This window comes from Tribolium madens, unplaced genomic scaffold (genome assembly GCF_015345945.1).
Source record: "Tribolium madens isolate multiple individuals breed KSU strain unplaced genomic scaffold, Tmad_KSU_1.1 Scaffold_1;HRSCAF=32;Tcas5.2_LG8, whole genome shotgun sequence".
NCBI lineage: Eukaryota > Metazoa > Arthropoda > Insecta > Coleoptera > Tenebrionidae > Tribolium > Tribolium madens.
The window spans coordinates 6,349,346-6,359,691 of record NW_025400984.1 but is presented as its reverse complement, the minus strand read 5'-3'; the positions used below and the strand labels follow the sequence as shown (position 1 = coordinate 6,359,691).

The window sequence follows — 10,346 nt, the reverse complement described above, 5'->3', positions numbered from 1 at the left end:
ACTTTAACATGTGAGTTTACGCAAGTTAAATAACAGAAATGTTTGTAACAAACAAAATTTTAATAAATGGCATATAAATGGCAACTCACAGAAACAGCTTTAAAATAAAAAAAACAAAGTGACATTGTTGTCAAAAAAATAAAACCGCCAATGTGATGAGATTTAAAAAGGAGAGAAAAATAATTATTACACGTTCAAAATCAAGAGACAATGAACATTTCTTTCCACTGAGTCAGCGTAATAGAGATTTACAGATTTGCTCGTTTCAAATGAAGTACAAAATGTTTTTTCTTTGCAGTTTTGGCCTAAAATCAAAGATTTAAAAAAAATTCTCTTATAAATTCAATGCGGGGACATGCTCTAGGTTCTGAAACTCCTTGTAATAAATGACTTTGGTCATTGAAATATGGACTATCTTAGCTAATTTTTCAAGGCCAAGTTACTTCAGTCCGGCCCTGCTTAGAAACTGCGGCCAAATTATTGATATTTTCAAAATTCTTTATCTTAGTAACATTCTATATCTACATATTTATATATTATTTATTATTATAGCTACCGTTTTTCCCCTCAGGTAGGACCACTTTTGGTTATATTAATATAAATAAGTCATCAGTATACAAATAACTTTTAAAAATATGGTGTATATTAATTAATAATAATTAGTTATGTATACATTTCAAGTAGGCGTACGAACAAGCATTTACATATTCATATAATATTCCAATTACCACACTGTCCTAGAGAAAATAATTTCATTTAAATCTTATTTAGCATAATTGAGTAACTAAAAGTTTGACAATTCGATAAATTATTGTCTTGGGTGGAGAAAATTTTTGACATGCCATATACTTTAAACTTATTAATTTCTCGTCCTTGCTCTGTCGATAAACTTTTAATTATTCAGTATTCAAAACATTTAATCTATTTTATAATGGTGTTAAACGACAAAATACGTTAGGGAATTGATTTAGTCGACGTAACTTTAAATATGGATCAGTTAATGTCTAGATTATTAGCACCCTGAAACCGAACTCCCCTGACTTTGTTGCCAAAGCAGCGATTCGAGCCGATGACTTAGCATTATAAATATTCAGAACGATACAGTCATCATCAATCATTTAGCAAAGTGACCTGTCATTGTGATATCCCTAACACCCTGTTTGTTGTAACATGGATGTTTATAACCGAAGAGGTGTTGGATCAATTTCAAATCAAAATGCTTTATAATCACCACACGAACATCCATTTTTCCTCAAAAAAAAAAACAATAAATTCTGAAATGTTTAGTACACAGTTACACTGATATAGAAAATCTGGTCTTCACAATCTAAAATTAGTTAGTAAACCCAATTGATAAGTATGACAATAATCTTCTGACCTCTGACGACAAGAAAACACAATGAAACACTTGCAGTTCATCATTCGAGTGAAAACAAAGACAAAAGAGTTTTTAATTATTTATTTTTGCTTTTTACACACATACACGTATTGAGATCAATTTTACCAACTCTATGAAGAGACATGTGCGATCCAGGCAACATTTCATTAGTTTTAAATATCTTTAATTTGAAGATTACTACCGGAAATACTTTAGAGACAAAATCTCAGTCATCGCGATCGAGGGTGTTCGCTCACCTTTTAAACAACCTTTCTATGTGGCACGTTTATATTCAAAACAATGGACAGCTATTGTGTTTGGTGTTTGTTGGAAAATAGGAAGCAATCGTTACGAAGAAGCACTTCAGTTTTCAGAAAATGTCAGAGTTGTTCTCAATTTAAAGTTTTTTTTTATAAATAAAGAGAAAAAAATAAAAACAAAGAGAAATAAAGGAAATGAAGAATTATTCGTTCTTTTTCTGTTGTTTTGGAAAGCAAAAGTTGTGTCTCAAGCAACGGACCATTCTTTTGATTATGACTTACTGATATGAATGTACTAAGTATACTAATTCAAGATTTGAATAAATAAATATTTGCTCTAAAATATTTTTTCTGGGCTCTTCCCTTCTTATCACTGCGATAACTCTCCCTAAACACACAATCTTAGTAGCAAAAGTCGCAGAAATGGCAAAGTTTGGTAAAATTGTTCTCGTGTTTGTTACAGCCATACAACGTTTTGTTTTAGATTATTACTGGAGAGACTACTATGGAGAAATCCCTGATGATGCTCTTCCTGGAGGTTATGATCGAAACCTAGAACCTACCTACATTGGTCAACTTTTCGTTTTAAATAAGGGTTTATTAACTACGAGGATATACAAAGGACAGAAGTGTGTGACAGCTTCTAAAGAAGGAATTTATACTTCATCTGAAGCAATCAAGGTATAATTTGTTTGTGTTGGCACCACGGACTTGATTTAAAAAATTCTAGATTTTGTGTAGTACCCAACCGGAAAAATTCCGCTGGATTTCTTCCACAGCTTCTGATTTACATGTTGAAAGTATAGGTAAACACTTGGTCGTAGGAGGCTACGAAAATGGTAAAATCCTGAATGTCGGAAGAGGTTCATACCAGGAGGAAGCGATAGTGGGAAAAGTTTGCAGTTATAATATCGGAAAAGCTTTAATGTATTTTCCTTACAAAAATGAAGAAATTAACATGGATTCGTACGAAGTACTAATTTACGATAATAATAATATTGATGATATTGATGTACGTTAAATTTCTTAAAATAAACCTTGCAAGTATTTGATCTTATCACTGATTTGAGTTGGCAACAAACTAGTTTATTTTGTTATAAAAAGCAGCATCTGGATATAAATTTGAAAAATGTTATGAGATCGTTGCAAATTGCAATAAAATTTTCTGTTGCCAACTAATAATAGGTAAGTTTATAGGAACATTTTGAACACCTAATATATATACAGGGTGTTCGGTCCAAGTCGCCCCGGCCGATAACACCTAAACTTACTAAACTAAAAAAAAATTCAAAAACTAGATTTTTAAATAATACTATTCATTCCCCGCTTTCTTAGTAAATGCATCAAATTTTTTTGGCACATCCGGTATAGCCGGAAATGCTATCAAATTTAGTTTTTCAAATGGAACACCTATGTTTTTTTTGCTCAAAACAATAATAATTGGTATGAAAAATACGGTAAACCACTATTTATTACATTTTACTTTACATAATGCACTTAGAAAACAATTTAAATTTTTTAAATTCTATTGCAACGTAGGCGGATTTTACTTGTCAAGGTATTCATGCAAAAAGCAATATGCTTGGATAGCGTTTAATTGTTAAAAAAAAGCCTAATTTGTCAATAAATCTTATTGAGATCTTTAATAATGGATGATATTAAGTACGACGAATTGGTAGATTAGCTTGAAGTGTTTTTTAAGTGCAATAAAAATAGAACGAAAGCTGAAAGACAGTATAGATAAAAATACTCAAATAGAGTTCACCCAAATCGTTGGAAATTTAGTCGAATTGAAAAACAACCGAGACGAATAGGTTCGCTTCTTAAAAATAAAAACCTGTGGTTCTTTGTGAAGAACAAGAAAATAGGAATCTCAATGTTCTGTTATCAGTCGAAGAAAATCCAAGAGTTTCCATAAGAGAAATCGGGCTATGTGACCAATTTCCTTATAAAATTCTAAGATTTAAGATGTTTTTTGATTGCATTGTGTTACGCAAAATGTAATAAATAGTGGTTTACAGTCTTTTTCATGTCAGTTATTATTGTTTGGAGGAAAAAAACATAGGTGTTCCATTTGAAAAACTAAATTTGGTAACGTTTCCGGGAACACCGGATGTTCTAAAAAAATTTGATACATTTATTAAGAAAGCTAAAAATGAATATTATTATTTAAATATTCACTTTTTGAGAAAAAGAAGTAAGTTTAGGTGTTATCAGCCGGGGCGACTTGGACCGAACACCCTGTATATATATTTTTGATAACAAATCCAAGAAACAATTTCTGTTAATTGATGTAATGTTTAAAGATATAAGAGTTTAAAGTGCAATGTTTTTTATCTGAAAAAACTTCTTTTACGATCAACAAGAGTAATTCTGATTAGTAGCAAAATGTCTCTCACTTACTTACTTCTGATATTTTTAAAATTATTAACAGTTGGTAGTGACAAATGGGACTGTGCTGGTAAGTTTAATAAATTTTGATAATTAATACTAGAAAACAATTTCAAGATTATTACTGGAGAGACTACCATGGTGTGATCCCCGACGATGCAATCCCAGCAGGCAAAGACACTCACGGTAACACCCTATATATCGGTTTGGCATACATCAGAGGTTACGAATTGCTCCCAGGAACAATTTTACCCGATGAAAAAGTCGCTCGCACGACAGCTTATGCATACGTTTTCAATACAAAAGATAATGTGAAAGTATTATGAAAATATTAGTTTGTACAAATGACCCCCTCTAGATTCTTTGCAGTCCATACCCAGAAGCTTTCGAGTGGATTTCTACTGAAAGTAAAGACTTACACAAGTATCAAAACTATAATTTGATTCCTGGTGGCAGTGAAGTCGGCGAAAATCTGCATATTGGAAGAGTTTTTCGCGATAATAATGTAATAATAGGAAAGATTTTTAAACACGAACGGACAAATAGAGGAATCTGGTTTCCTTTAAATAACAAACCTGCTAATTCCTTATCGTATCAAATTCTTAATTATAATTGTAGTAGTGCTAATCCTAAAATTGATCCAAGAGTTAAAATAGAATAAATCAAGCTTTGTTTACATGTCCTTGACTTATTTTAGATTATCTTATCAGAACAAGTAAATAAAAATCTATCAATAATTTTTCGCTTTTAAAAGCTACAGTTTATGTTGGCTGTAGTTGTAGTAAAGAGTTTTTTTTTTATTTTAAAGCATTTTCATTTGTTAGATATTAAGATGTAAACGCTAACTTCATCATAAATCATCCAGACAATCGTCAAAATTCGTTATTCTAATTTAATACGCAGTATGGCTTTCGTGAATAATTTGGCCCTCCTGTGGATACCTTTTTGGCCGAGCCACTGCCGTAACACTTGCAATTACAACACTCCGCCTTATTGTATCACCTCGTGAGAAAAATTCATTCGAGTTGATCAAACACTATGAGTTCCAAAATCACACTGAATAATAAATTTCCCGGAATAGATGTACCGCGAAAGAGACTTTTAGTTATTGTATCGTGAAAATTAAATCTCATTGTGCAAATTGGACAATTCGGTACCTAACTGTTATTTACCCATTCTCGAATGTCAGGAAATCGACTAATGGCATTGGAGTATCATTTCCTGCCATTATAACACTTTTGTTATATTTAACCAGTGCTACGTGGTGTTATCTTTCATATCCGGCACTCAGCCAAGTCTTGGCTTTCCCCAAAGAGGGAAAGTATAATTTAGGCATGTAGGGCTCGAAGCTTTTTTTGATAATTTGTTTGACTTAAATTATTACTTTAGGCCTCAATGATTTACTTCCTGAAAGGGTCATCTATCAAGACAGCATCAAAAGAAGCTCAGAAAAATATTAATTAAGCATTGTAATTAATATTCGTTATTAATTAAAGCACAATAAATAATTCTTAATCCAGCTTATAATTATGGCTGGTAGCAGCTCAAAGCGACATTAACAAGGCGACAAAATTAAATTCTCAGGACATTAATAACTTGAACTTGAACCTGTGGAATCTTAACGCGACAAGGATAAATATTTTAACAGTTAATTTTACATTCAATTCAGATTAAGTTAGTCAGTTGACAAGTTAATATTACCAGTAGTTAGGAAGATCGCCCGATGTTGAACATTGATATTTATGTAAAGCTCCCCATAAATTTATATTTAATTGTCACATTGAAACGCTCAACTAAACGCAAAGCACAAAATGTGGCCTTCACAACCTGAATGAATTTCAATAAAATCGAAACTCTCTTAACTTCACCGACGTTGTATTTAGCGTTAGTTAGGGTGTCGTAAATTTTTAACGATGCTTCAAATTAAACGTCGACGATAATTTTAAATGACGGAACGGCTGTCCAGAACACTAATTATAACATTTCGTGCCGCTGAACTAAAATAACCATATTCAGATGCAAATTAATTGAGACACTCGTCAAAGTTCTTTGTTCTTATTAACTTCAAGATTGAGATTAATTAATTATTTTAGTTGGACGTTAATTGCTTGTAATATATTTCTATTGATGCGAAAGTGTCGCGTGTTGTGACAAGTAGTTGTAGTTAGTTATCTATTAAAGTAACATCACTTGTTCATACAGAGTGCGCCAGAACTCGCGTCCCAGAGAAAAATGCCATGTAAGGAAGGTTAGATACCAGGAACATGGAAAAAATGTTAAAAATTCTACCTACAAAAATTTCAAAGTTATGAGAGTTTAAAATTTCCACTTTGACTCTATTTATTTCTGTTAGAAAAAAAATTGCAAGTTTTTTTGCTACAGGCTATTAGAAGAGGAAACAAGGAAGCTGTACCCTAAATTGTAACTATGTTTAACGTTATTTGTGGCTTTTATTGGCAAAATTTCCGTACGTGTACTTAATAATTATAAAAAAAAATCATAAGTATACAAGATCTTCAGTAATATTACATAGACATAAAAAAATGTCAAATGTCAAACTTTTTTTACAGAATCTTTTAAACATATTTTTCATGTTCCTGGTATCTTATCTTACTTAAAAATTTTCTCTGGGGCGTGAATTCTGGCGCAGCCCTGTATATTATATGAATGATCAAAAATTTAGGTTTTTGTACCTCCTTAAAAACAACCATATACAGTGTTTGCAATAATTTCTGTAGCGTTTCCAATAGTGAGGTATTTACCTAACGTTTCGGAAAAATCATTTTCCCGCGTGAGCACTCAAAATTATTTAAAAAAGACAATTTAACATTATTTAGTCATATACTATTTGATGAGTTGGTAGCCCTATCCGTTACTATGATTTTATGCACAAAAATCAAAATTTGAAATAGTAGCTCCATTTTCTTTGTAATTTTTCAAGTATATTCTGTGAAAATGAGTATGAGTATTTAAATATTTTATAACAAAGTTTTAATTTGAAACCGTTTTGCACTTGTAATACCAACTTTCTAAAACATATTGGCGTTGCTTACTTTTTTTACACCTACCTCATGTCCTTTCTACTGTACAATGACAACATTGATGCAACTTCGTTCTTTTGAGGTATAAAATAAGGTGACCCAAGAATTCACCCTCGAAATCTTTTAAAGTTTTTTTTGTGGACAACCTAATTGATTCAAAAATTTCCAACTTTCAGTTTCAGAACAGTTTACTCAGTAATTTAATACCTACATGTTTATAGCATATAGCTATGTATTTACGTTTCAATTGAGCTACTTTTAAATAGTTATTTATGTATAAAGTACCCACGCAAAATAGGGTTTTAGGAGACGAATCGTAATAAATGACGAGGCGACGTGCCTACCTACCTATAGGAGCCGAGTCTTTAATGAGAGGAGTCACCTAAAACCTTTTGCGTACGTGGTGCATACAAGATTTTTTTGTGAAAGCTCCCAAAACACGAATTCACACCTATTACTAATTAAAAAAATTTCGTTACCATAGTAATCAATTTTATTTTTTAGTCCGTAAAAACTGTTTTTGGGGTCTGAGTACCTAAAATAACCATATTTTATTGAATCCAGAAAAGACTCATTTTGGGGACCCAAATGAGTCCGCAAAATAGCTATTTTTGAGAGCGTATACAAAAAATTAATTTTGCTGTTACGATGATAAATAAAAAATTAAAGTGTCACGCTGCGAAATTCGTAAAAAATACTCTCGTTGCTGCACTTACATTGCTATTTTGAAAATCTAAGTAGGTAACTAAAAAAACAAATAGCAGTGCAAAATTTTAAAAACTTACAGACTTATTTTTTTTTCTATACAGGACGAAACAATAACCGCGTTGTAATTACCAGCTACCAATAAAGCATCAAGATTTAATTTGTGACACCGAATTAAACCCTTCGCATACACAGGATGATTTAGTTTGACATTTATGGCTTTATTTTCGCAGCCTTATCGTCTCGATTTCTACAGTAAGATGTGTAAAAATTATGAAGTCTTAATTAGGGAGTACGCAGGCGAGATTGCAATGGGATTACCACGCGGAAATTTATAAGAGCTATAAAGAAGGGAGATTATAAGATGTATAGGGGAGAAAAATTACACAGGGTCAGATCCGGCAGAGATAATAGCTTTTTGTAATTGGATTTTTATCTTTATCTCCGTCAAGATACAATTGATTAGCAAAATTATGAATTTGTGTAGAAAAACAAGACACAAATTAGAAATTATTTCGGCGGTAGTGCTGATGCAATCGCTCTGATGGGGAGGATTCGGCAACAAATGAACATCGGAGAGCATTGAATAAAACCATCTCTCAACCCCCGGTATATGGGGATTTATATCTGATGGCAGCAAAGTGAGCGAGTTTTTACGGATAAAAGGCGTATTTTAGAAGTTTCAACCCTTGTAATTGAGGACCAACAGGTTCAATTTAAATCAGAAACAAATGTTTTCTCGTTAGCCAAATTTTGATTCAAACACTTGTAAAGTTGTGTCAATAAATAATTCAAACAGCATTTAGTGCGCTGCATTATTTAACATTACAGATGTCACGACTGATTAGATGAAGTAAATGAAATCCGGGTTGGCGTTATGTTATAAAAGGGGACAAGGATGGACCAAAGGACCAGATGAGCGTAGTAATCTCGCACATATGTGCTTTGATCTGATACGATGATCTCCTGTGAGCGTTCAGATTATTATTGCTATCCGTCTGTGTACGTTTGCGCCGCCACGGCTTGATTTGTTGCCATCCTGTTACATTGGGGATTTAAGGGTGGGATTCACTTGGAAATTGTAATGAATTGTGGTGTTATGTTCTGATTGTATCGCGGCCCATTTCATTATCATTATAAGCACGCTGCGAATGAAACACAATAGGGGCCTACCGACAACCAACCGAACTTTTCGACACCTTCGATATCGAATATTCCACAATAAAGATTATTAGATAAATATAATGTATTCACGTTTACACAAAAGAATTTTTTTAATAAAAAGTTTAGATCAATTTAGACAATCCCAAAAGGCAGGGTGTTCCGGAGTATTTTATCTAGAATTGTCGGAAAAATCCAAGTCGGACATTGTTTTTTTATTTAAGACCGATAGTTTTCCAGTAATCGACAAATTTATTTGATTTTAAGAGTGTCAAAATCTTAAACAAGTATGGTAAAGACATAGTTTTATAGTGTTTCTTTTTTTCTACAGAAAATTGTTCCTAGATTTTGAAAAAAAAATTGTTTTTGCTTTAATATCTTTTGTTTCTGAATAGAGCCCGTAGGGGTTACTTAATTTAAGAAATGATGGACTCTCAGATCGTGATTTTTTTTTCATTAGAAAAATATTACCAGGTGATTCACATAAGAGGACAAAACTTACAAAAATAAAGTGTACATTTTTATTTAATTCTTCAAATAAATCTAACTTCGAACTTTGGAGCACTACATACGAGTACTATACATACTAAGGTATACTACGTACTATCTTTAAGTATCCGTAGATTGATTTATATGGAGAATTAAATAAAAATGTATGTATATTTTATTTTTACAACACACTCTCCATCTTACATGAATCATCTGGTATGCATAAAATTTGATTTTTTTAACTGTGTGAGAAGAGCACTTCTAATTTTTTTTGTCACAATTAAAAATACTTATATCATTAACTGTTAAATTAAATATAAGGTAATTGCAACAATTTATAAACGTCGTAAGTGGCACGGATCAGAATGTTCTACCCCTAAAAGATATAAACGTAAAAAGAGCACCAATCGTTTCCATTTATTTTTGGGAAGCTATGAAAAAAAAATTTCGGTCTATTTATAAATCACCCTGTATGTTATGTCTTTTAAGAAATCAAAGTAAGTTGAACAGATTCACACAAACGCGATTAGCCCGTCACACCAAACTTTTTATTTAAAACACAACGCGTTTCAACCACAAAGTGGTCATCCTCAGGTTAGAATAAAACTTCCATACCAAGAAGATCCAAGAAGATGATGAACAGATTTGTCAAAATTCAGAAAATAAATTAACAACTTAAGTTAATGTAAAAAGTGTTCAAAGTGTCTACCATCGGCTTCTAAACATGCGCTTTAATGTCAAAGAGTCATGCAAGACTAATAACAGCCATCGTGGATTCAGTTATATCTAATTATTTTCAAACTATGAAATCAAGAAATTGTTGCAATACCTAATATGTATAATGAGTTGCGGCAAAAAAATCATAAGTGTATACCTTACATGAATAACCCTATGTGTATCTACACAGTTGATTAATAGCGG

The 10,346-nt window shown here is 32.0% G+C and overlaps 2 protein-coding genes across 3 annotated transcripts; both read left to right on the top strand.

Moving 5' to 3' along the window:
* Nucleotides 1-1,932: 1,932 nt before the first annotated feature.
* Nucleotides 1,933-2,685, top strand: LOC123003961. Its single transcript, XM_044397045.1, has 3 exons — nucleotides 1,933-2,074; nucleotides 2,123-2,319; nucleotides 2,369-2,685. Exons 1-3 carry the CDS (start codon nucleotides 2,062-2,064, stop codon nucleotides 2,657-2,659), a joined length of 501 nt encoding a protein of 166 aa, XP_044252980.1. The 5' UTR covers nucleotides 1,933-2,061; the 3' UTR covers nucleotides 2,660-2,685.
* Nucleotides 2,686-3,993: 1,308 nt separating this feature from the next.
* On the top strand, nucleotides 3,994-4,831 carry LOC123003904. Of its 2 annotated transcripts, none has more exons than XM_044396946.1 (3): nucleotides 3,994-4,099; nucleotides 4,147-4,346; nucleotides 4,388-4,831. In XM_044396946.1, the coding sequence occupies exons 1-3, from the start codon at nucleotides 4,027-4,029 to the stop codon at nucleotides 4,688-4,690; spliced, it is 576 nt and encodes a 191-aa protein (XP_044252881.1). In that variant the 5' UTR covers nucleotides 3,994-4,026; the 3' UTR covers nucleotides 4,691-4,831. The 2 variants fall into 2 exon arrangements, with proteins under 2 accessions (XP_044252881.1, XP_044252882.1); XM_044396947.1 differs by having other exon boundaries at nucleotides 4,399-4,541.
* The last annotated feature ends 5,515 nt before the right edge of the window (nucleotides 4,832-10,346 follow it).